At 41.7% G+C, this 27025-nt stretch overlaps 1 protein-coding gene across 10 annotated transcripts in view; it reads left to right on the top strand.

The window, feature by feature from the left end:
• Positions 1-27025, top strand: part of coro1cb (coronin, actin binding protein, 1Cb) — a 91406-nt gene that overhangs the window by 15548 nt on the left and 48833 nt on the right. Inside the window, exons 1-6 of one of the 10 annotated variants that reach the window (XM_026922023.3) lie at positions 2329-2856; positions 2951-3808; positions 3968-4981; positions 20147-20346; positions 22943-23065; positions 23188-23317. In XM_026922023.3, coding sequence (XP_026777824.2) covers positions 2962-3808; positions 3968-4981; positions 20147-20346; positions 22943-23065; positions 23188-23317 — 2314 coding nt within the window. In that variant the 5' untranslated portion in view covers positions 2329-2856; positions 2951-2961. Of the gene's footprint in view, positions 1-2328; positions 3809-3967; positions 4982-20146; positions 20347-22942; positions 23066-23187; positions 23318-27025 lie in introns of those variants that run through there. The other 9 variants (XM_034300712.2, XM_053230572.1, XM_026922025.3 and 6 more) reach the window with 9 other exon arrangements.

The raw sequence follows: 27025 nt of genomic DNA, 5'->3' as shown, positions 1-27025 counted from the left end.
TTGGTACTTTATATAGTACAGACAGAATCTGCTTGTCACAAAATGCAACTGAAATTGCTCCAGTGGTTTTAAACATAACATTTAGTTTTGTAATTTGGTTAAAGAGGAATTGATTTTTACAACATACTGCTTTAAAATTACCATTTAAAGTTGGGTAATTTGGTATTAAAAAAAAACAATTTAGAGTCTGTCCAACTCACAAAGTGCAACACTTACTATAACTGCATTTGAGCTGCAAAAAAAAAAAGGCTGTCCACTGCTCCGGGTGTGTGTTCACAGTGTGTGTGAACTAAAAAAAGTTTTCAATGTAGGACACATTTTCTAAGAGATATGCTTGTTTTTACTGTCACAAACATGAATAATTTGAGTGAGATTGCATCAGATAGTAGAGGGTCCCTATAGTTTCATGACTATACCTCTAGGTATAGTCATGAAACTATAGGGACCCTCTACTATCTACTAAATAGAAGATCTACTAAAATGCCTGCTGAAAGCTGATTAGCCAATGACAGCCATGTTTTTTAAGTAATTAGGTCATTATCAAAAATCCACAGGTTACCACATTGACACGCCAGCTTGATCTGACTTACAGTGCCTCAGAAACCACTATCTGACTTCAGTTTAATTTCAGACTAGCCCCATTTGTATGGCCATGCTCCAAACTGTGCACATGAATTCAGAGTCTTGTCCTATGTATGCCTTTCAAGTTGCATGTAAACCAATGTAAGCACTAATGAGTTATACCTTTGAGCAAATTAGGCTCTGCCTCATTAGAATTGATTTACTTGTGGCAGCCATATTGTTTATAAATGTCAACATGTTTATGATCATTTTTAAGAGTTACACTCTGCTGAGTAGTTTGACACCAAAATATCGAAGATATGACAAAAATCCTAGGACCAGTTCTCAAAAGCAGGTTTTGCATATTTTGCAAATTAGCAAAAAAAAAATCTAAGTGGGGGGAGCTAAATGATTCTTGAGGCTTTTTTGTTTGGGAGAACCCAACAAATCAATGGGAACAAGAATTCTGATTATAGGACTCACAGGTCATGAGATATTGACCAACACATAACAGCCTGCACAATAGCTCCACCATTGGGCCGATTGGGCCCATCTCACTTGCCTGAGAACTGAGAGGGAGTACTATCTACTGACCACGTTTCATGTCTGTAGGACTTATTGTTTGCTCTGTACAATTTGTTTTAAGGCAGAAAAATAGAAGAAGAAGAAGAAGAAAATCCTAACAATTATAATAGGGTTCCAGCACCTTCAGTGCTTGTACCCCTAACAATAAATAATAATAATAAGAAGAAAATCCTAACAATTACAATAGGGTTTGATTACCTTCAGTGCTTGGATCCCTAAAAAATCCTAAGAATTTCAGTAGGGTTACAAGAATGTGTACCCCTAATAAGAAAACATACAATTACCATATGGTGCCTCAAAAATCAACTCATTCCTAGTGAACTCATTCCAGTTCACTAGGTCAAGGACTAAAGTTACTATCAGTCTAAAAGCATTGTTGAGAATTGATTATTATATAATTATTATATCATATACAGTGTATTATTTATAGTATCTGGCATTATATATGTATTAAGCATATGTGTACCTGGATATTTCTACTAGCACTTTAGATTCACACTCTGTGAGGTGTGTGTGAGGCAGTCCCCCCCCCCCCCCCCAGATCTGGAGCAATTGGCTCTTTGATTAAGCCTTATTTGGGAATGGGCAAATTGTCACACTATGTCTATAACTCTATACCGAAATAAGACATAACAAATATATACTATGTGCCTGAGACGTCATTTTTTCATTTGGTATGACATTTAATCCATTGTAATGTAACACACCCAAGAAATGTAAGAAGTGAAAAGTGTGAAAACATGGCCCACTTTCTACTATGTAGTAAAAATCTTTTTACTGGCATTGTCTTCATTTATCATAAAAGCCTGAATAACAAACTTTACGATAAAACTGGTAAATCATCAGTTTACATCGGTTTTGGGTTTGTGTGTCTTTTAATGTCATTTATGAAACTAGAGAATACTGGAATAAATTAGTTTATAAAGGCTAGCTTGCCACGTTTTCAAAAGCCTGGTAGCTGTGTGCAAACCATTATATCAAGTTTGTTGAGCCTGTCCCAGGGTCTGGAATGTTTTTGTTGAGAGCCAAGGAATATGTTTGGAGGCTGTGGGTTTTTCCCCTTTAGGTCTAATGTGACCTTCGCACTTGTGTGGTCTAATGTGACCAATCTGAGCCAGTTGTCCTGTTCCCGTTTTGGATCTGTGACTCACTGGTGCACTGAGAGTCATTTAATTATAGACATCACAACATGCCTGAGGGAGAGTGATGAGAGAGAGGAACAAGAGAGAGAATGAGATAGGACGGGATAGTTTAATACTCATTCAGTATGTCATGCTCATATGCTATTGGTAACCGGGACTGATATGTTTTCTCCACAGATGCCAAGGGACAGAAACAGGACAAAGTTCTGGTAACAGAGACAGCTTTTGCTAACACAGAGGATTACTATGAGCTGTTAAACAAGGAAGAGGAGGAAGTTTAATTTAAGAAACCTGTCCAGGACAGTGGCGAGAGCGCTCCAATCACTCCAAAACTGACCAGGCATATATACAAGCACAGAACTCCTCACTGGATGGCTATTCTGTTCAAGAACGAAGGAAATTTTCTGCTGATGAAAACAGTAAACCTTCACCCAACCAAAGTGGAAATGCAGTCTGTGACAAAGAGGACTGGAATGTATTTGGGAATGTCTAGAAAACAGATACACAACTGACCCCAGTAAGAGGTCTGTACAGCCTGGAATCAGGAATACTCTAAAAGGACACTTAGGTACTAAAGAGCCACACCACAATTAGCACAATGGAAATGCAAGAGACCGACAGTGTAAAATTAATGACTGACTTAACTCTGTCTGATTTCACAGATCCTCCCAACATGTCAGAATGTCTAATCAGTTCAAGAGAGAATGACTGTGCACTTCTTGAGACCAATGGCATCTCATCAACATCATACAGACAGAGCAGTAATATAAACAGGGACGAAGGAAGAAGAGACAATATGAATGACACGGAGAAAAGAAAGAGGGATGAATCTCTACCTATAACAGTTTTGAATTTGTCAGAGAACAAAGACTGCAGTTTAGGCAAAGGTAAGGAAAAAGAATCGTCTTTTTCTGCAGATATGGGTAGGATAAATCAGAGGAACTACTCAGGCAAACATAGCTGTTCACAACAAGAGACATCTGCATCATTTGACTTGACAAACTCTGACCCTGAGGCTATTACAGATCTCAACAGTTCAGATGAAGTTCTCGTCCAGTTAAAAATTGAGGAAGCCTTTGAGCTAAAAGGGTCAAGCACATCCCAAGCAGACTTGAATCAAAACAGTGTTTTGACTGATCATGAATTGATCATGCTCAAACATGGAAAAGACACATCAACTTTTATGGAAAACTACCCAATGGCCATATCACATGGGCATCTAGATGAATTGAGTGATCAATTACCAGTTACACTGGAACCTCACATAGCCAAAGTGCAATTGTTTGAAGGAATAAGGTTGTGTGGGAAAAGAGACTGTGAAATAGTTAATCAAACAGATGTCTATTCTCCTTCAGCAGAGCTTAAGATAGCCCCTGATAGAGTCCCACATCAGAAAAGCAATAATTCACCATTACAAAAGTTATCAATTAACTGTAGTGTAGAGTCACATTTTGGAACAGGAGAGGCACTCAAGAAAAGAAGACTTGAGTCAAATAAAGAAGTGAATGACACCAATACAGGTAAGACCTGTCTTCACTTACAGAGACAACTAAATCACAAATTACTTCCAGAGAAATGTACATGTTTGGGGGGAAAAAAGCAGATGTGCCTTCATTAAAAACATTTCGTTTCTCTAGGTAACATGTAAGCAACTCATTTCAAATCTATTTCTGTTCCAGATAACGTCGATGGAAGAGAGATAATCACAGCTTCCTTGATACAAGAAAAAGACCCTTCCTACTTTACTGCTATCATTACACCCCCAGACCAAATTCACATATTATCTGTCCCTGAAACTACTATGATCTCAGACAGCTTGGTAAGAGATACCCCAAAACAAAAATCAGCTAAAAGTAAAGGACCACCTCCACCTGTTCCAAAGAAGCCAAAAAATCCTTTTTGTAAAGATGTTGCACATGCAATAGACATGCCTCGGCCATATTCTGAACTTCTACAGAAAAACATCAAAAAGGGAAGAAGAGAGTCAGCATTACACTATGTCACTGAGGACTTTGACAAGTCCCCTCCAGATCTAGACATGTTGTCTTTTTGTCCAGGCACATTAGACTCACCATCCTACATGTGTGTACCAGGAGGTTTTGTCCCTGGTTTTCAGCCTGAAGTAGATGTTCCTGCAATTTATTCGGATTTAGATGACATGGAAGACATGGACATTTGGACAAAAATGGTGGACATTCTCCCTGAACCAGGAGAGTTGGACATATCTCAGATAAGACACATATTAGAAAAAAAGGCAAAAATTAAAGGCCCTCCACCACCAGTACCAAAGAAGCCACTAAATCCATTTGTTGCCATTGAGAAAGATAATGTCTTGCCAATCAATGTCTCAATTTCAAAAGACACAGCAGGCATTTTAACATATGAAAGTTGTGACTACAAACCATATATGCACAGAACTGTGCATGAGGAGGACCCAAAAACAATCTTTGCTACAGACAGAGACAATCTTCTAGTTACATATAGCAACTCGGATATCTTGGATGAAAATATTTTTTTGAGATTCAGACCAGAACTCATTAGGCAAAGTGATAATGTACATAAGAAAAGGACACAGCAAAGCAGCAGAGATAATGTTGGAAACCAGGGTAATAAAGTATTGGAAATAACCAAAACCTCTGATTTCAAAAAGCCTTTCTCATATCAAATGGAAAGGAGACTGTCACCAAAGAAAGGTGAGTCCGTCCTTTAGACTTTCTATGTCTAATAAAAAAATTTGCTGAGGGGTGTTAGAGGGAAACTTTGCTTTCTTTCATTCAATGCAAACTAACCTTTGCCAAGTATGAGTTTTAATCACAATAGTCAACCGAGCATAGAGAACACAGAGCCAGTGCTAAATAAATGAGAGATAGTTATATAAATTAAAAGTACTCTATATATAACTGGAAAACATTTTGTATATTGCATGCATGGTTTTCTCTTTTTTGTTTGTCATTCCAAATATCCAGAAGCATTCCTACAGGATGTTTTGGACAAGAAACAGACTGAGACCATACTGCAGAAATGTGATGTGGTTTGGAAGTTTAATGAATATAAACTCTGGATGTGATGCACACAATGTTATAAAGTAGATATTATATAATATTATAATATTATCTAATCATTTATTCTCTTTGTCCTCTGTGCTTGGGTGAATATCTACACACACTTTGCAGAGGTTTGTTTATTTGTTTCCAAATCAAAAGTATCAATTTCACTCTGATTCAGACTTGTATGCGTGAAAGAACACTTATATTCTTGAATTTGTGCATCAGAACTGTTAAACAGTCATTTTTATTCATAATATGCTCACACTGAACATCCTTTTCACAAAGTATTATTTGCCTTTAAAATGGTATAATGAAATGATTTATAATTTCACTATCTGGTGTTACCTAGAAGAAGATGTGTTCTCTTTTGAGTCTGGTTCCTCTCAAGTTTTCTTCCTCTTGTCAGAGTTTTTCCTTGTCACTGTCACCTCTGGAAAAATCACCCTGAGACAACATTAGGAAGAATCCTTGAGAGGAACCAGACTCAAAGGGTAACCAATCCTCTTCTGGGTGACATCAGATAGCGGAAGCCACAGCAGTAGAAGTGTGTCAGGATCTGGCTTCGGCATCACATCAGGCAGCAGGACTACATGTACAGCGAGAGAGAGAAAACAGATTATTATCATAGTATTAAAAGGGGTGCCTATTGTGATGAGTAAAAGCAGGGATTTTATGGCAACTATGGTAGCATAAATAAAAGGGAGTGCCCGAAGACCGCACATGCATGAGGAAATCTTGGGACGTCAGTGTCTTGCCGCTCCATTCTCAACAAACCTGATCAAAACATCCCAGTTTACCAACATTCTTTATGTCTGTGAACCCCAGATCTGAATCCTTACTGAAGATAAATGCTGATAGCAAAATGCCTGAAAAAATAGGTTTTCAACTTAGACTTAAGTCTGGACTAACTGGATCTTGTTTATGCACCTACTGGAACATCCAGATTGCCAGACTTTACAACAGTCCAACCTAGAGGTACCAAAAACAAGGCCTAGTTTTTCCGCATCCCAGTTGGTTGCTGTTGTATGATAGGGCTGGCTGGTGGGTGGGATTTGGCAGATGACCAAATTGAGAGAAAACTAGGGGGGAAAATATTGATTTATCTCTGTCAGGAGAACGTAGAGTGTGGGTACTAATTTGATGAAGATCCTGGGAAATAAATGTTCATGTCAAACTTCTTCTAGACCAAGTTGGCACAGTAACCACTACAAGCAACCCTACCAGAAGCGAATGTGCATTTTTCATGTCCTGCATCCTTTCCCCTTCAGTGAATTTTTTTTTCAGTGAACTTTTCTTTTCCCCCAGGTGATTTTTATTCTTGGTATGTCTGCTGCTTTATCTGGGATAGCTGGAGGCTCCCATGTTACCTTAGCAAGTGGTCAAAATCCTTAAATGCATTCCTCCAAGCCAGCTTTACTGCTAAGAGTGCTACCATTTGTGATATTATAGTTGTGTTTGGCTGGGGAGAGTTTATGGCAGAATAATCCAACTGGGTGGAGCTTTGGGATTTCTGTCTGTTGATGAAAGAGCACTGCTCCCACTCCTGTGTCTGAGGCATCAACCTGCCTAAATCACAAGAGTAGAAGTGAAGTCTTTGGAAGGCTTGTTCAAGCTTGCCCCCTTTCAGTAGGGATGTGAGTGGAGTAGCAATAGAGTAGAATCAATGAATAATCCTCCTATAAAACTTTGTGAAGGCCAGGATTCTTAGAGGGTCCTTAATGGCTTAAGAGACTGGCCATTCAGTATTAACACTTGGCTTAATCCATGAAAACTCTCTCCTTGCTAGATTCAACATTCAAGATTTTTGTTTGTCACATACACAATTATATACAGTATTGCAGTGAAATTGAAACCTGGCCTACTCATCATTAGACTGTGCATTAAATACTAATTTAAAGTTAAAATTTAAAAATCAGAAGTGCATAAGAAATAATAAGAAATATGAAATATATGTACAGGATATGAAATATATGTACAGAATGTGCAAAAATGGATGTACAAAATATGTAGTATATTACATGTAGTAACAATACAAAGTGCAAAGTGGAGTGTGCGGCGTGTCAGTGGAGTGCAGAGTGACTGTAGAGCCCTTATGGAGTCCTAAGGGGTCTGTATGGCAGACATGTCCATGTTGAGGATTCTAATGGCCTGAGGTAAGAAGCTCCTCCTGAGCCTCTCAGTTTTAGCCATCAGACTATGGAAGTGCCTGCTTGATTGCAGCAGGCTAAACAGACAGTTAGTGGGGTGGGTGGAGTCCCTGATGATTTTAGCAGCTGTTGTACTGCATCGTCTGGTGTAGATGTTATGCAGAGAGGGGAGAGGAGACCCAGAGATGCGCTCAACTAAGTGCATCACTCTCTGCAGGGCTTTGTGTTAGTGGGTTGTGCTGTTACTTTACCATGCTGAGGATACATTGAGCTAGTAAACTTTCTATGGCCCCAGTGTAGAAGGTTTTCAGGATTGCTGGGGAGAACCTGAATTTCATCAGCAGTCTCAGATGGTACAACCATTGCCTGGCTTTTTTCACCTGACCTTGAATGTGATGAGCCCAGGTCAGGTCCTCAGAAATGTGTACTCCAAGGTACATGAAGTTGCTCACTCTCTCCACGGTTGTCCCGCTGATCTTGAGTGGGGTGTAGTTACGCTGTTGCTTCTTCCTGAAGTCGATGACCAGCTCCTTTTACTGACGTTCAGAGAGAGACTGTTAGCCTGGCATCAAGCTATGAGTTTCTCCACCTCGTTAAGGTAGGCAGCCTCATTGCTGCTGGAGATGAGGCCCATAACCACTCTGTCGTCAGCAAACTTGGTGATAGAAGTGCAGCTGAGAGAGGACACACAGTCGTGTGTGTAGAGAGAGTAGTGCAGGGGGCTCAGGACACAGCCTTGTGGGGCTCAGGACACAGCCTTGTGGGGCTCAGGACACAGCCTTGTGGGGCTCCGGTGCTCAGGATGATGCTGTTGGAGGTGAACTGGCCCACTCTCAGTACCTGGGGTCTACCTGTGAGGAAGTCCAGGACCCATCACAGAGGGGGGCATTAAGTCTGAGGTCCCTGAGCTTGGAGGCCAGTCTGTGTGGGACTATGGTATTGAAGGCTGAGCTGTAGTCTATAAACAGCAGCATAACATAGTTCCCTTTGTTGCTGTCCGTGTGAGTGAGGATGGTGTGTAGGACGTGAGAGATTGCATCCTCAGTAGACCTACTGGCGCGGTAGGCGAACTGGAGTGGGTTGATGGTGTCAGGGATGGAGGAGCAGATGGAGTTTTTGATAAGCCTCTCAAACACCTTCATGACAAGCAATGTTATGACTACAGGATGATAGTCATTTAGGCAAGAGGGCTTATTGTTCTTTACACACAGGAATAACAACAGATTTTTAAAAGCATTTAGGGACCACACACTTAGCTAGGGACTCGTTGAAGATGGCAGTGAACAAATCAGCTAGCTGATCAGCGCAGAATCTCAGTACATGGCCAGAAATGCTGCCAGGGCCTGCCACTTTCCTGATGTTCACACGCTTCAGAGTCCTCTGAACCTCGTCCTCTGAGAAGGTGATCACCTTCAGGTCATCACTAACAGAGCTGCTTTCTTCTTTAGTGTTAGTCGGCAGGCTAGTACTAGTGCTGTTAGCCTCTAAGTGCGCATAGAAAGTATTCAGCTCATGGGCCAGAGAAGAGTCAGCTCTCACCTCAGTGGTGGATTTGCCTCTGAAGGCCTCTGCTGATAATCCTCAGTCCCTGCCACATGCGTCGGGAGTCACTGAGCTGGAAATGAGTCTCCACCCACTCCCTGCACAGGAGTTTAGCAGCTTTCACTGTGCATTGGAGAGCATAGCATGCCGCTTTGCACTCACTCATATTCCCCGATATACAGTGCCTTGCAATGTATTTTATTGGGATTTTATGTGATAGACCAACACAAAGTGGCACATAATTGGAAGGAAAATGATAAATGGTGCCCAAAATGTTTTACAAATAAATATCTGAAAAGTGTGACGTGCATTTGTATTCAGCCCCCTTTACTCTGATACCCCTAACTAAAATCCAGTGGAACCAATTGCCTTCAGAAGTCAACTAATTAGTAAATAGAGTCCACCTGTGTGTAATTTAATCTCAGTATAAATACAGCTGTTCTGTGAAGCCCTCAGAGGTTTGTTAGAGAACAGTAGTGAACAAACAGCATCATGAAGACCAAGGAACACACCAGACAGGTCAGGGATAAAGTTGCGGAGAAGTTTAAAGCAGGGTTAGGTTATAAAACAATATTCCAAGCCTTGAACATCTCACGGAGCACTGTACAATCTATCATCCGAAAATGGAAAGAGTATAGCACAACTGCAAACCTACCAAGACATGGCCGTCCACCTAAACTGACAGGCCGGGCAAGGAGAGCATTAATCAGAGAAGCAGCCAAGAGGCCCATGGTAACTCTGGAGGAGCTGCAGAGATCCACAGCTCAGGTGGGAGAATCTGTCCACAGGACAACTATTAGTCGTGCACTGCACAAATTTGGCCTTTATGGAAGAGTGGCAAGAAGAAAGCTATTGTTGAAAGAAAGCCATAAGAAGTCCCGTGTGCAGTTTGCGACAAGCCATGTGGGGGACATGTGGAAGAAGGTGCTCTGGTCAGATGAGACCAAAATTGAACTTTTTGGCCTAAATGCAAAACGCTATGTGTGGTGGAAACCTAACACTGCACATCACCCTGAACACACCATCCCCACTGTGAAACATGGTGGTGGCAGCATCATGTTGTGGGGATGCTTTTCTTTAGCAGGTACAGAGAAGCTGGTCAGAGTTGATGGGAAGATGGATGGAGCCAAATACAGGGCAATCTTAGATGAAAACCTGTTAGAGTCTGCAAAAGACTTGAGACTGGGGCAGAGGTTCACCTTCCAGCAGGACAATGACCCTAAACATACAGCCAGAGCTACAATGGAATGGTTTAGATCAAAGAATATTCATGTGTTAGAATGGCCCAGTCAAAGTCCAGACCTAAATCCAATTGAGAATCTGTGGTGAGGCTTGAAAATTGCTGTTCACAGACTCTCTCCATCCAATCTGACTGAGCTTGAGCTATTTTGCAAAGAAGAATGGGCAAAAATTTCACTCTCTAGATGTGAAAAGCTGGTAGAGACATACCCCAAAAGACTTGCAGCTGTAATTGCGAAAGGTGGTTCTACAAAGTATTGACTCAGGGGGGCTGAATAGAAATGCACGTCATACTTTTCAGATATTTATTTGTAAAATATTTTGGACACCATTTATCATTTTCCTTCCACTTCAGTGGGTATGAATACTTTTGCAAGGCACTGTAAGCCCTGCATTATACGCGGCTGTGCGCGAAACCACCGCAGCTCAGATAGTATTATCCACCCATGGTTTCTGGTTTGAGAAAGTCCTTATTGTGATGGTGTGTGTTGTTTCCTCGATTAACATGCTAACAAGGCTAACTGCTATATCTGTAAACTTGTTGACATCAGCGGAACTCGACTGGAATATGTCCCAGTCAACGTCATCGAATGCGTCCTGTAGCACAGCTTCTGATTGGGAAGACCAGCGCTGAACCACCCTTCTCTCCAGAGCTTCCTGTAAGAGCCTTTGTTTATATTCCGGCATGAGGAAAATGGCGACATGGGCCGATTTACCGAAAGCCAGTAGAGAGTTAGCTTTGTAGCCATTCCTAAACTGAGAATAGCAGTGGTTCAGTGTGTTTGCCCCTCTAGTTAGGAACACAGCAGACTCAGACTGAGATGGAGGGTGATCCTTGATTTTAGAATGGGCCACCGCACAATATTAAATGGGAATGCACAACCAAAAAAAAAATGGAAACTTGGTTGCTTTTCAACTGCCCAGTCTGGCTCAGCTCACACTTCACACACATGCTCATTGGTCTCACTCACTGCGAGTTCGAGAGAGAAACTTTTCCCAGCAGTAATATCAGAGAGTGAGGACCACCATTTCACAGCCAGACACTCCTTCTCCATGGTGCTCTACTTCAACTCCCGCATAGAGAGTTTTCATCCTCCACCACCTGGGACGGAATGGCCCCCAGCCCTCTGGGAGTGAAGCAAAGGGCTCCACAGCTGCTTTAACCCTCACAAAGGGTTCTTCTCTGTCTGGCTGGGTCTGGTGCCCCCTTTTTAGCGAATTTCCCGGCAGCCCCAGGAACTGTCTCGCCCCCTTTTTGGTCTTGGGTCTCAAGCAGTCTCATTAATTTGTAGACAGAACTGCCCATGACTGAAGTGGAAGCCCAGATACTGTACCTCCACCTGTCCAATCATACACTTTACTGAGTTCACTGTGAGCCCAGCCTGCCTCAAAGACTTTAGGATCACCCTCACATGCTGTGTATGCTGCTCCCAATCATTACTATAGGTTATTATGTCATCTAAATATGCAGTGGCAAATGTGCTATGGGGCCATAACACCCTAGCCATCAATCTTTGAAATCCACCCCCGCTGGCCTTAAGTACCAGCATGATGGGGCTGTTTCATTCTCTCTGGGACTCCTCCATTACTTCCATCTCTATTATTTTCCCCAATTCATCCTGAATCAGACTTTTCTTGTGTTCAGGTAAAACATGTCAGAAAACTCAGATTGCAATTTGGAAACCTCTACCCTCTGGGATGGTGAGGGATGGTCTGGAATCAGAGTGGAATCAGTTGTCTGCCACTGCCATCACCAGAACAACAGAGACTGCCTCCCTCCATTGTTTGAGGAAGTTAAGGTGGTAAATCTGGTGCATGTTCCCCCAATCTGTGTGCAAACCTCATAGTCAGCTTCTCCCACTCGCCATGTGACTTCAAAAGGCCCTTGCCACAGAGGTGGGAAGGAAAAGGGGAATTTATCTCCCGGTGCTAACTGTCTCAGTTGGGAGCCCCTGTTATAGAGCCATTGCTGCCTCTCCTGAGCCTGGAGCAAATTCTCTTGCAGTAAGTGCACCAATGTGTGGAGTTTTGCTCACAGGTCCAGGATGTACTGAACCTAATTTTTAATGAGTGTTGAACCATCCTCCCAGTTTTCATTAATCACGTCAAACACTCCTTGGGGCTTCTGCCCAGATAATAATTCAAATGGGGAAAACCCTGTAAAGATAATATGTGCCTTTATTGATCCCCCGTAGGGGAAAGTCAGGGCGCACCAAGTGTGGAGTTTCCCCAGAGGCCTGGGGAACCTCTCAAATGTCAGCTAATAAGGCTTCAGCCATTTGTCCCAATTTCAGCTATCTTTGTGCACAAACTTACAATTCATGTTCTTACGCATTTTATTAAACTGTAAGAAAAATAAACTCAGGTTAAGCGGATGCATTCTCCACCAATATATGTAGGAGATTAGCAGATCAGCTCAGAAGGAGAAATTTGTAAACTTAATATTTTAATAGCTGATCAACTATTTGTCCAGCAATAAGTTGAAATGAGTGTATTTATTGTGTATGGGATATTACCTCCGTGGCCAATGGCAATAATATCTTAAATATAGTGAAACACTATATTAAGAGCACAGTAACAAGATCGACAGTTTAAGGCAGTAAATTTGAAGCACAGCGACACAAGACACTGGCCTTTAAAAAAAAACAGACGAGACTTTATTACTATTCTAAAACACAAAAACTAATCTAACACAAACACACGCACACGTAAACAGGGGTAAAAATGGCTTTGAAAAGAGAGTGAATGAAATTCCAAGTTTCTAGCAGTTTCTCAGACCATGACCTGAACGAACCATCAACTTATCAGTTTAATTTAACATTCACTTCATTTAGAAGGGCTTTAAACTTGTATTAACTGCACCAGTTCAGCGAGAATCTGGAGGTACTATACTTGCGTTTGTGTTGCCAGGATTCCCTCGTTGCGTTGTTGTTTGGAAGGAGTTTCTGGTGATGTTGATTGGTCGGCGGTCTGGTTGGCCTTATGTAGCGTCTCGAAAGACCAATGCGGAAGATAAACAGAGTGAGGCGCGAACCCGGCGGAGTCTCGTAGGCGGGTTGCAAAACTTTGATGAATGGTTCACAGCGGTGTGAAGGCGAGAGTTGGAGGCTTTGCAAGAACCAGTCTGGATGCGGAGTCTCTGAACAAGCGTGATCTCCTCATGATGAGACCTTCTTGCAAAGATGTGTTGGATGAGACTCAGAGTTTTCCTTTGTGTCAGGGGGTTTTAACCCTTTCCAGTTGGGCTGACCCCAAAGTGTTTGCTCCAATCAGCAGGATCTTGGGGCAGGGTGTAAACTGTATTCTCCTCCTCTGACACTAATTAACATTCTGGTCTCTGAGTTATGTGCTTTGCAAACTTTGCACAATGATTAAATTAGAACTTTGGTAAGGAACTTGGTAACATGCATGTAATACATTGTACTCAACTTCGCGTTATACCAACCCTTAGGAAATTCAATAGCGATCACACACATACCAAACATGACATACCTGCTGTTATTGATACACACATGAGCACTATGATCCTGTTAAATGATCAAAAAGCATCATAATGACCTGGTGGCTATAAGCATGACACATATATGGAATGACATTAAAAGAGGCAACAAGTTTCCAAACTATGGAGCATCATCTTAAAAGTCATTGTCCTTACAGGAGATGTAAAGTAGCCTTATGTAGTCTGTTAAAGCTGGGTTCTGTGGAATGTGTGAAGGGTGGTGAACTTTGTGTTCCTGGGGAGAACAAAGGTCTCATTCCATGAAGGTCCTTGGGTGAGTCCCCCCCCTTTCTGTAGTTATCAGTTTTACCATTGTGTTGGGTGAGCCATCTGGTCTTAGCCAACGGCCTAGATCAATAAGTTTGACAGAGGTTCCTCTTGGCTGAGAGGGATCAGTAAACAAGTGGTAATTAACTTGGGTCTGCGAAGTCTGGGAGCAGGATTCCTAGCTTTATGGCTTCTTTGCTTTCCTTGCCTGTTCGCTTCAGATCCTACAAAACCATTCTACTAACCCATCAGTTAGCAGATGATAAATGCTGGTGTGGATTGTTTTAATTTGTAATAACTGGTAAAGTTTGTGTTGTTACATGACATGAATTATTCGTCTTGGTAGGCTAGGATCGCTTTCAGATCCCAACTTGGGAGAATACTCGAAACTGTGGCTCCACTGTACTTCCCTGAGAAGTGGCACTGCTCTGGGATATCATGTCACATATTCCACCAGAGCTGATACAATGTGATATCCTTGTGCTCAACTTTTTTAAAGGCCTGACGAGATTCTTACAAATTCTTTTGAAGTGGATATCGATAAGGGAAATGGTGTGTTTGGCTGGCAGATTCACTAGTTGACATTTGTGGTGGGACATACACCACTTATGTACATCACCATGAATGCCTGGCCAATAAAACCAAGCCATTAATAAGCAAGTGTTTTGTCTATACGAAGGCTCCCTGCCATGGGGTTATAATGAGTTGCATGGAAAAGCATTTCTCTGTGGCTTTTCGGTACTAACAACTGGGTAACCGACTCACCTGTTTCATTGTCTTGGCCCACTTGGTGTAGGTATTCTTTACCAATAGCAAAATGTCGAAAGGTTAGCACTGTCCCATGCTGTACCCTTTCTCCATGTATTCTGTCCTGGGCCTTGCCAGCTGGAAGTTCTGCCATCTCGTCACTCACCCCCTGGTCAGAATCAAGTGACATATGCGGCCAAAGCAGTGCAAACCTCGGACCATTTTTAGGCCTGCATCTACAGTCCTAAATGTTATGCTTTGGTCCCTTGTGGTGAGGCACCGTAGGATGTGTGCTTGTCTCCATGTATACACCTCACTTTCACCTTCCAGCACGTTTCCAATGCCTTGCCTTGAATCAGGCTGTGGGGAATCAGGGTCTGCGCACCACCCGAATCCACCAAGGCCTAATGTATACCCCTTTGAGTACTAACTGGCACTCTGTAGGTCTGCTCTGGATTGGAGAAGGGCCGTGGGATCATGAAGATCTGGAGCACCTGTCACATGTCCATCCGTGGACATGCTTGGAAGTGCCCCGGAGCACTGCAGCCCCAACAGACCTGCCCAGGCCCCGTTCCAGCTTTCTGGGTCTCCGTGCCACCCTGGGAAGAAGGGGAGAAGAAAAAAGAATGTTAGTTGAGGTAAAGAGAGGTTTGGATTGGCCTGCATGGCCCAAGGACACTGGTTCTGCTCTCTGCATCTGTGTCTGGCACCCCTACCAGCATTAGTAGCAGGACAGCATGCCCAGGAAGTTGGGTGACTGCACTCCAGGGAGCTGCAGGTGGCGGCAGTCTCTTCTGGACAGCATGGGGCAACAAGACAGGTTGATGTCACTTGACCCACTCAGATGTTCCGGTCTGCAGCTGGGTGATGGACTGTTCCAGTGTCACGCACTTGATGACCTTCTCTGGGTGGGCAGGTCCAGTTGCATCCAGCATTTACAGGAGCCAGTCCCCCTCCTCTAACACCATGGAACGGAACCTACACGAATATACCTCTGGCCACAGTCTGACCTGCTCAAGTATGGCTCTCTGTACAGCTGTGCAGTCCAGCTGGGCTTCTCCCATCAGAAGAGCCTGAATGTGCAGCTCCTACTCTCCAATTGGCTACCCAGACACTGAGGCAGTACCCTCAGACATCTCCAGGTATGCCTCAGCATCATCCTGGGGTGACATCCAAGCCAGAGAGCATTTAGCATTCAACTATAGCATTTAGGTGGCCTAACATTTTCTGTTCCAAATATCTGAGAAGCTTAAGAAGGGGCTTGTGTGAGAGGAAGATAAGGAGATTAGCAGGTTCTGGATGGCAGCGTGGTCTGCAGCTTGCTTGTTCACGACTTTTGCAAAAATCTCCCATTGCTGCTTTTTCCTGGCTTTCGGCACCAATGTAGCAAAAGACAACGAATGCAAATCAGGATCACAGAGGACTCAGGTTGAGATGGCAAGTGATATTAAATGGGAAAACACAAAATAAGAAAAATTGAAGCTTGGCGGCTTTTCCGCTGCTCTGTCTGGCTCAGCTCAGACTTCACTCACTCACTCACTCACTCACTCACTCACACATACACACACACACACACCTCATTCACTGAGTGTGAGAGAGAAAGAAAGAGAGAGAGAAACTTGTTAATATGCATTCACAAATAGGCAACAGGTGTACTACGTTAATTTGCTCATTCCCCTATACTCCTACTGCAGACTCCCACTAAACCACGCCCCCCAACTGCCACAAAGTGTGTGTCTGCAATGGACTTGCATCCCATCTGGAGTGAATTCTCCCACTTTGTGATCTGACCAGGATAAAGATTCATGAAGATTAATTAATTTATTGATTGATTAATTAATTTTGCTAATTTTAGTTGTTTTGCAGGGCAACGTACAGCCTTAAATGGTTCCCCCAGAGGGACAAACAGAAGAATGTAGTAGATGAAACAAATTTTTAAACTGGTCAAAATGTATCTGCTGTTAATGGGCCTGCTACTAGATTATGGTTAACCAGATTCATCAACTATAGCATTTAGGTGGTCTAACATTTCCCATTCTGAACACCTGAGAATATTAGGGTTCTGCCACTGAAAGATGTGATAAGGATGAGGACTGGGATGCAGTGACTGTCACTGTGGAGGAGGGGAAGGGAAGAGAAGCAAAAAGGGCGTTGCTCTGTTTCATTCAGTTAAAGAAGTGGGAACGCTTTTGAACCTAACAGCAACTCATTGAAGGATCTGGTGCTGGGAAAAACATCAATGTTTTGATTACCTGCTTCGGAACAAGTACCATTTCTATAAAAGGTAAGAGATTATCATTACGGTCTTTGTTTGGCAATACAAGCTCGATTTAGCAGGCATCATTGATTTACAATGTGTGCACAGGGACCTGATCAGCTCCAGTTATGCCCGGCCGGTCTTTGCCATTCAAAGCTTTAAGAGCATTTTGTGCACAAGGGCAAGCAATAATTTCACGTTTTCTCTGCACACTGTTATTTATAACTTTGTATATTGCCGCATTAATGATAGTTATCCTCCATCATCTCTCATGCCGGGTGTAGCGTAGCATCATTAGCTAAGCTAGCATTCCAAAATACAGTCAAAATTTAGCGTCAGCTAACCACTACACAAGAAAAACAGAAGCATCGTCAAGCTGATCGATATTATCATTCAGAATACTGAAATCCTAATGCTTGTATCCATTTGTTTGTTGATAGCAGAAAGACAGATCTGTGTTCACCCAGGACGCGCGGTCACAACAGCAGCCCTTTTGCGGTGCATTCACTAGGTTTTTTGAGACTCGTCTTTCCGTTTTGCATGTGAAATCTTCTCCCACCACTTTTAATGCCGCCTTCCCTAAAGCGAATTTTTAAGAAACTTCTTGATACTGTGAGAAAACTAGCCGTGAAACAAGAATTATGCAGGTTTTTTTTAACGAGATACGCAGTGGGCCATCATCATCTAGGGGCAAAAGGAGATCTGCGAGTTAAACACAGCCATCGAAATGGATAAAACAGACATGGAAAAAAAAAAATCCTGCAGTGTAAGGTTATTTCAGCACCAAGGCTGAGAGGTTATAACACTCTGATCAGGCTTCAGGCGTGCGGTGAAAAGATGCATCGTTTAGCTACGTAACTGTAAATTTATATATAAATTTAGCTACACAGTTGAAAATAAAATTTTAATTTGCACAATCTTACTACTACATCATATATTTACACTGTTTTAGTTTGCCTATCATTTTGTAATTGTAGTTAGATGACATTTAGCTAAAAATTTGTAAACATACAACTGTTGTATCATTAAGCTACTCAACTCACTGGGCTAAGCTGAAATAATCAAGAACACTGTCATTCTTTGATGATGGCAACTTTACAGACTTCGCAGGTTTTTGTTAAACGGCAGAAAATGGCTGTTTTTTTTTTTTTTTTTAATTTATTTCATGTCTCTAATGCCACTGACTTGGATAAAATGTGATGTCGAATCATGTAATCATTAACGATTGCTTAAATCTAATTAAACCGACAGTGCACACACTAAAGGTTTTAGTGATTTTTCATATTTGATGCTGTTTGTAACTAAACCTGCTTGACTGTGGTCCTTTTTAATAATAACAGCTTTTCCTTTGTTAATTCATCACATTCATAATGTTAGATAAAGTTATTATTCACATGATTAAAAGCATAAAGTAAAACAGATTTTCTATTTTCTTGCATACAATGGGTGGATTTTTATATTCTTTTTTTAAATTTTGTGTCTAATTATGTTTATATTTATCTTTATTGTGACTAAGACGAAGTCCTACTGCAATGTAAAAGTTTATATTCAATACATTTGAAGCAATATAGGCTTATATTGTATAATATTTCTGCTGTGGTTTCATAAACTACAAAATAAGACTCTTAATTATGTTTTAAGTACTTGCACTGCAACTGGCAAAAAACATATTTGATATTTGAAAATGTGAAGTTATAACTAGGAGCCTGACATACTAAATACTATTGTTTTTTGTGGTTATCATACCATGATTTTTTTTTATATTGTTCCACTCATAGTGCAGCATCGTTGATCATGGATTAAATATTTTTATTTGTGGTCTTTTGATGTCAGCATGATCTAAATCACACAGATATACAATTAGGTCCATAAGTACTTGGACAGTGACACACTTCGTAATTTTGCCTCTGCACACCACTACAATGGATTTGAAATGAAACAGTCAAGATATGATTGAAGTGTAGGCTTACAGTTTTAATTCAAGGGGTTTAACAAAAATATTGCATTAACTTCTTAGGAATTACAGCCAAAAATATTTGGACAAACTACTATAACTATAATACTTGGAAGCAAATCCTTTGCAATCAATGACTGCCTGAAGTCTGGAACCCATGAACATCACCAAATGCTGAGTTTCCTCCCTTGAGATGCTTTGCCAGGCCTTTACTACAGCTGCCTTCAGTTGCTGCTGGTTTATGGGTCTTTCTGCCTTCAGTTTTGTGTTCAGTAATTGAAAAGCATGCTCAGTTGGGTTGTGGTCAAGTGAATGACTTGGCTACAGAACATTTCTTTGCCTTAAGAAGCTCTTGGGTTGCTTTTGTGTGTGTTTTGGGTCATTATCCATCTGTATTGTGAAGTGCCGTCCTATCAGTTTTGCAGCATTTGTCTGAATCTGAGCAGAAAAAATAGCTCTATACACTTCAGAATTCATCCTGCTACTTCTATCAGCAGTCACATCATCAGTAAACATCAGTAAACCAGTTCCACTGGCAGCCATATATGCCCATGCCATAACACTGCCTCCACTGTATTTGACAGATAATGCTGTACGCTTTGGATCTTAAGCCCTTCCCTTCCTTCTTAATACTCTTCCCATTATTCTGGTACAAGTTAATCTTGGTTTCATCTGTCCAAAAATTCTTGATGACCACCTTTGCTTCCATTGATGCCAATGAACAGGATAAAAATTAGATAAAAATTGGATAAAAATTAGTTTAGTCATGTCACACATGTAACATGTCACAGATGTCTGTATGACTCAGAGCAGGAGTTTCCAATATTATCTATGAATGGCTGGTATTTCTTCTATCTAAGCAGGAGTCACATCTGATTGGCAACTTAAGGCCCAGATCAACTGATTAAACAGGTGGAATCCGGTGTGTCTCTTACTTGGTTTGAATTAAAAACCTGCACCCACACTGTCCCTTTGCAGGTAATTTTGGACATCCCTGATCTAATGAAATAACCCTTTAGGATAGAAAGCCTCGGATGTCTGCCTAATTGAGAGTTTAGTCTTGCCCAAAGAAAGACCGGGGAGAACCAGTGTGAGCAAGATTTAACAATACTGACTGCTGAACAACTTTCTCTGATCTGTCTTTTTTTTTTTTTTTTAGAGATGATCAGGCGTGTGGTTCGGCAGAGCAAATTCCGCCATGTTTTTGGCCAGGCGGTGAAAAATGATCAGTGCTATGATGACATCAGGGTGTCACGGGTCACCTGGGACAGCGCCTTCTGTGCTGTCAACCCCAAATTTGTTGCCATCATTGTGGAAGCCAGCGGGGGTGGAGCCTTTATTGTCCTCCCTCTTCAAAAGGTAACCTTAAAAAAACATATATACACTCACTGGCCACAAGTAGAAACAACTGTACACTCACTCATTTATTGTCACAATGGATAGGCTGAGATGGATGCAAATGCAGTATAAACAGTTTAATACTCAAGGCAGACAGTTCCAAAATGTGAGACAAGTTCAAGGTCAAAAAACAGGCAAGACTTCTGGTGATTGGCAAACAGCATAATGTAGCATAGACCAGGACACAAAAACCAAGAAGCAAAAACAGATAGCAATCAAAGAACAAAAGGCTTTGTAAATTCAGGTTAGTCACACTGAGTGTTACTTCATACTGATTGAATTTTCCAAGGTCTGTTTATATAGGGCGTGAGTGTAATTGGAAACAGGTGTGTGTGATCAAAACTTGTGAGATGATGAACTTGCCAGGTGAGTTTTGTGCTGGGAGTCTGTAGCGGCCATGTTTTATGCTACGGTGTTTTCTGGGAAGTTGAGTTCAAGGATGGAGTTGACCTGAGATAAGGATGGCAGTGCAATTCCTCAGTAGTCAAAATTATGCTGAAAAAATCCTAACTTATCTGACAAAGTCCTTTTATTATTTTAATGCATTTATTCTTTGTTAAATCTAACTCCTTGCCATAATTCCTTGTCACTCTCGTCTTATTCCTAACCCTATGTATACTCGTAGAACACCTTTTATAAAGCATTAAGTCCATTACTATTACATTGCCAATTGCTTACTCCTAGCAGTGCAAAAAATAGCTTTTTTTTTAATGCTGAGAAATCTTTATGAAGAGAGTTAAAAAAAAATGTGTGATGAGTGAATTTTGCTTTTAACAAAATGTTTTCTGTAGATGTGGCAGAATTATAACTCATAGAATTTGATATTTATGTTTATAAAATACCATTATTTTCTGCAGTTACATGCAAAATGTAACATATTGCTTACATACAAGGCTCTGCATGGTCTCGCTCCACAGTATCTGGCAGATCTTTGAACACCTTATACGCCAATTCGCAATCTACGATCTTCTCAGCACGGTCACTTAGTTGTTCCCAAAACTCGGTTACGATCCAAGGGTGACAGGGCCTTTTCAACGTATGCTCCAAAACTCTGGAATTCTCTCCCAATTGACATTAGGGATGCTAATTTCTTATCTGTTTTTAAAACTCTTCTCAAAACTTTCTTTTCAGGAATGCTTTTATTTGATTAGTTTTTTATTACATTGTTGTGATTTATTTCTTGTTGAATTTATAGTATATTGTCTTATATTGTTGTGTTTTCCTTTATCTAAGCTTTCATGGAAAGCGCCTTGAGAAAGCAACTTTTAAAGGCACTATATATAATAAATGTATTATTATTATTATTATTATTATTATTATATGTCCTGAGTTATCAGTGGCAGCAGACTTGCCTGTATCATTTGAAACTGAAACTAACTCAATCTTCTGAATATCATGCAGAACACATTTGCTTTCTGAGTGATTATATTTGTTGTCTTGGTTCTCTAAAGTGAAACTCAATGGTTATGAAAACGATCAAGGAATTGTCTTTAAAAGGAAAGCAGAAATTGCGAATACAGACAGTGTTATGCAGCAGCAGTATACGATTGGTGATTACACGAGGGGAATGGAATTCTGCCGGGGAGTGAGAATTCAATGCTGGTGGACCGTAAGTCTGATGAGAGGAAGAGGGGGAGGTTCATGTTATCACAGCATACCATCAGAGCACACGAATGGGCTTAAAACCTGGTCACCCAAGGACACCATAGCCTGGATAACACAGCTGAAATTTCCAGCCTCCTGAGAAAGGTGTTCCTGCTGATCATGTATGAGCCTCCCCTACAAATTTGGAGGGGTCTGGCTATAGCCTGCATAACACAGGCTACTTCACTGAAGGGTGAACTGGAGACAGAGGGAGAATGAAGGCTCCAGCCAAGCCCAGCTATAAAGCTGATGTGGCGGCCTCCCCAGCCAAGTCCAACCATGAGATTGACAAGGCGACCTCTCAAGCCAAGCCCAAGCCTGAGGTCGACATCATGGTGGATGTCGTCATCACAGCTCCTGCTGACTTTGAGGATAATGTTGTCCTCCCACCTGCCTGGTAACTTTGTAGGTGACATCACCATCCAACCTCCTGACTTCGTTCATGACCAGCTGGTGTGCTGGTTTCCTGAGCCAATCTGCCTGGCTGTCCTGTGTCCTCCTCTTGGTTTCGCAAAAAGTGTTGCTTCGCCTCCCGGCTTTGCAGAGGGCTTCATTCCACCTCCTGGTTTTGCAAAGAAGGTTGCTCCACCTCCCTGCTCCATTGATTATAGCCTCCTCCATGCTCCACTGAGGAGATCACTCTGCTACCCTGCTCCACTGGGGATGTCACTCTGCATCCCTTCGCCCCTGATGAGATCACTCCTTCTCCATGGATTATTCTAGTTCGTTTCTACCTGCCTGTTATCTAACCTCTGCTATGAACTGTGACACTGATTATTGACTGCCCTCAATAAATATAATCCTGATCTTAAGCACTTACTTCCTACTTCGTCTCAACTATGCACATTGCATGTTCTTTTCTCTATTGAGGTTGAACTCTGTTTGCTTGCTGGAATATCACTTTCTTTTGCAGACAGGTCGTATCGATAAGGCCTACCCAACTGTCTGCGGACACACAGGCCCCGTGCTGGACATCGACTGGTGCCCTCACAATGATCACGTCATTGCCAGCGGGTCTGAAGATTGTACTATAATGGTATGATTTTTAAAATGTATTTGAGTGAAATATGAACACAGAACAATGCTCTGTTAGCACAATCCAGGCTGTTCAGAGTAAACAGTTAAAGTGCTGCACTGCACTTTTTATTGTCTCCTCAGGTATGGCAGATCCCAGAGAACGGACTCACTGCTCCACTCTCAGAGCCCGTTGTGGTGTTAGAGGGACACTCCAAGCGGGTTGGCATCGTGACATGGCACCCCACAGTCCGTAATGTCCTCCTCAGTGCTGGTAGGCAACCTTCTGGGCAAACTTAACAAACATTATTTTTTTTTACAGGTAGTTTAGTTGGTAAACCAGAAAGGTTTTTCAGAAATGGGTTCAGACTCAAATGTTAGTACAAAAGATAGGGACTAATAATTTCAGTATACAGTGAAAGTATCCCCCCCCCCCCCCCCCCCCCCCCCCGGTCTTTTGTTTCAATACAACCTGGAATTAAAATGGATTTTTATTTGGATTTTATGTAATGGACCTAACAAAAAAGTCCAAATTGTTGAAGTGTAATGAAAAAAAATACCTTGCTAGAAAGTAAATAATAATAAAAAAAGTTGAGTGCATATATATTCATCCCCTTTGCTATGAAACCCTTAAACAAGATCTGGTCCAACCAATTAACTTAATTAGTTACATAATTAGTTGTTAATTATTAGTTATTTTTATTATTAACATAATTAATTATTAAGGTCCAGCTGTGCAATCAAAATGTCACATGATCTGTCATATGATGTCAGAATACACCTGTTCTGAAAGGCCCCTGAGTCCAAACATGTCAGACACAAAGTTGTGGAGAAGTATAGATCAGCGTTGGGTTCTAAAAAAAAAAATATCCCAAACTTTGAACATCCCATGAAGCACCATTAAATAAATTATAATAAAATGGAAAGAATATGGCACCACTACAAACCTGACAAGAGAAGGCCACCCACCAAAATTACAGACTGGGCAAGGAGGGCATTAATCAGAGATTCAGCAAAGACACCAAAGAAAACACTGAAGGAGCTGCAGACATCCACAGCAGAGATGGGAGTATCTGTCCATAGGACCACTTTAACCACTTTAAAAGCCACTGCTTAAAGAAAAAAAAATAAGAAAACAGCATGTGGCAGACTCCCCAAACACACAGGTTCTCTGGTCAGATGAGACTAAAATTTAACTTTTTGGCCATCATGGGAAACGCTATGTGCGTTGCAAACCCAACAGCTCCCATCACCCCGAAAACACCATTCCCACAGAGAAGCATGGTGGTGGCAGCATCGGGAGGGGCTGGAAAACTGGTCAGGATTGTAGGAAAGATGGATGGAACTAAATACAGGGCAATTCTTGAGGAAAACCTGTTTCAGTCTGCCAGAGATTTGAGACTGGGACGGAGGTTTATCCTCCAGCAGGATAATGACTCTAAACATACTGCTAAAGCTACACTGGAGTGGTTTGAAGGGAAACATTTAAATGTCTTAGAATAGCCTAGTCAAAGTCCAGACCTCAATCCAATTGAGAATTGTGGCATGACTTGAAGATTTCTGTACACCCACACAACCCATCTAAGCTGGAGCAGTTTTGCCTTGAAGAATGGGCAAAAATCCCAGTGGCTGGGTGTGCTAAGCTAATTGGGGGGGGGTTTCTGTTTTTTATTCTTAATTATTGTTTATCACAACAAAATAATATTTTTCACCTTCTAAGTGGTAGGCATGTTGTGTTAATCAAATGGTATAAACCCCATCAAATATAGATAAAAATGTGAATTAATTAAATATGTTGTTATTTAAAGTTATGTGTATATAATTAAATAATACTCATTTCATATTCAAATACATTTGTCATCTTCCATTCTACATATGATGAGGCCTAAATCCTGACAGAAAGATTTAGTGAATGTGATTTCTATGCAAGTATGAGCCTAACTGCTGTGCTACAACCTTTTCTAGGATCTTACAGATAAAAGCGAGATTCTATAGTTAGACAGCATAATAGAGGTTTCATCGCAACTGGTAATATTTGTTTAAGGAAATTTATAGATAAGGGGTCTAGTACACAAGTTGATGACTTTGCATAGGAAATTAGTTCAGTTTGTTGGATTGGAGTAAAAGATTCTAAAATTGGAGTAAAAGCTCCAATTATATTGTATAGGTTATATTGTTATACAGGTTAAATTGTTCTCAATATAGATATCAAATTGTCTGAAAGGAATATGCTGAATTTTTCTGTCTAATATGTTCAATTTTGTCATTAGAGCCATCTCTAACACTGTTCAAAAAAATTAAAGGAACACTTTGAAAACACATCAGATCTCAATGGGGAAAAATATCATGCTGGATATCTATATGGATATGGACTGGGTAATGTGTTAGGAAGGAAAGGATGCCACATCGTTTGATGGAAATGAAAATTATCAACCTACAGAGGTCTGAATTCAAAGACACCCCGAAAATCAAAGTGAAAAAATGATGCAGCAGGCTTGTCCATTTTGCTGAAATTTCATTGCAGCAACTCAAAATGGTACTCAGTAGTTTGTATGGCCCCCATGTGCTTGTATGCATGCCTGACAATGTCGGGGCATGCTCCTAATGAGACAACGGATGGTGTCCTGGGGTATTTCCTCCCAGATCTGGACAAGGGCATCACTGAGATCCTGGACAGTCTGAGGTGCAACCTGGTGGCGTCGGATGGACCGCAACATAATGTCCCAGAGGTGTTCTATTGGATTTAGGTCAGGCGAGCGTGGGGGCCATTCAATGGTATCAATTCCTTCATCCTTCAGGAACTGCCTGCATACTCTCGCCACATGAGACCAGGCATTGTCGTGCACCAGGAGGAACCCAGGACCCACTGCACCAGTGTAGGGTCTGACAATGGGTCCAAGGATTTCATCCCGATACCTAATGGCAGTCAGGGTGCCATTGTCTAGCCTGTCTAGGGTCTGTGCGTCCCTCCATGGATATGCCTCCCCAGACCATCACTGACCCACCACCAAACCGGTCATGCTGAACGATGTTACAGGCAGCATAATGTTCTCCACGGCTTCTCCAGACCCTTTCACGTCTGTCACGTGCTCAGGGTGAACCTGCTCTCATCTGTGAAAAGCACAGGGCACCAGTAGCGGACCTGCCAATTCTGGTGTTCAATGGCAAATGCCAATCGAGCTCCACGGTGCCGGGCAGTGAGCACAGGTCCCACTAGAGGACCCTCATGAACTTTCAGGCCACCCTCATGAACTCTGTTTCTGATTGTTTGGTCAGAGACATTCACACCAGTGGCCTGCTGGAGGTCATTTTGTAGGGCTCTGGCAGTGCTCATCCTGTTCCTCGTTGCACAAAGGAGCAGATACCGGTCCTGCTGATGGGTTAAGGACCTTCTACAGCCCTGTCCAGCTCTCCTAGAGTAACTGCCTGTCTCCTGGAATCTCCTCCATGCTCTTGAGACTGTGCTGGGAGACACAGCAAACCTTCTGGCAATGGCACGTATTGATGTGCCATCCTAGAGGAGTTGGACTGCCTGTGCAACCTCTGTAGGGTCCAGGTATTGCCTCATGCTACCAGTAGTGACACTGACCCTAGCCAAATGCAAAACTAGTGAAAAACAGTCAGAAAAGATGAGTAGGGAAAAAAATGTCAGTGGCCTCCACCTGTAAAACCATTCCTGTTTCGGGGTCGCCTCATTGTTGCCCATCTAGTGCACCTGTTGTTAATTTCATTAACACCAAAGCAGCAGAAACTGATTAACACACTTTCTTATTCAATGGTTTTTCTTTATTTTGATTGTTTTCAACATTGTGTAATAATGCTGAAGACATCCAAACTATGAAAGAACACGTATGGAATTATGTAGTAAACAAAAATGTGTTAAATAACCCAGAATATGTTTTATATTTTCGATTCTTCAAAGTAGCCACCTTTTTCTTTGATGACAGCTTGGCACACTCTTGGCATTCTCTCAGTCAGCCTC

Source organism: Pangasianodon hypophthalmus, chromosome 27 (genome assembly GCF_027358585.1).
Source record: "Pangasianodon hypophthalmus isolate fPanHyp1 chromosome 27, fPanHyp1.pri, whole genome shotgun sequence".
Classification (NCBI taxonomy): Eukaryota; Metazoa; Chordata; class Actinopteri; order Siluriformes; family Pangasiidae; genus Pangasianodon; species Pangasianodon hypophthalmus.
The sequence above is the reverse complement of the archived record's forward strand: the minus strand, read 5'-3'. Positions and strand labels throughout refer to the sequence as shown.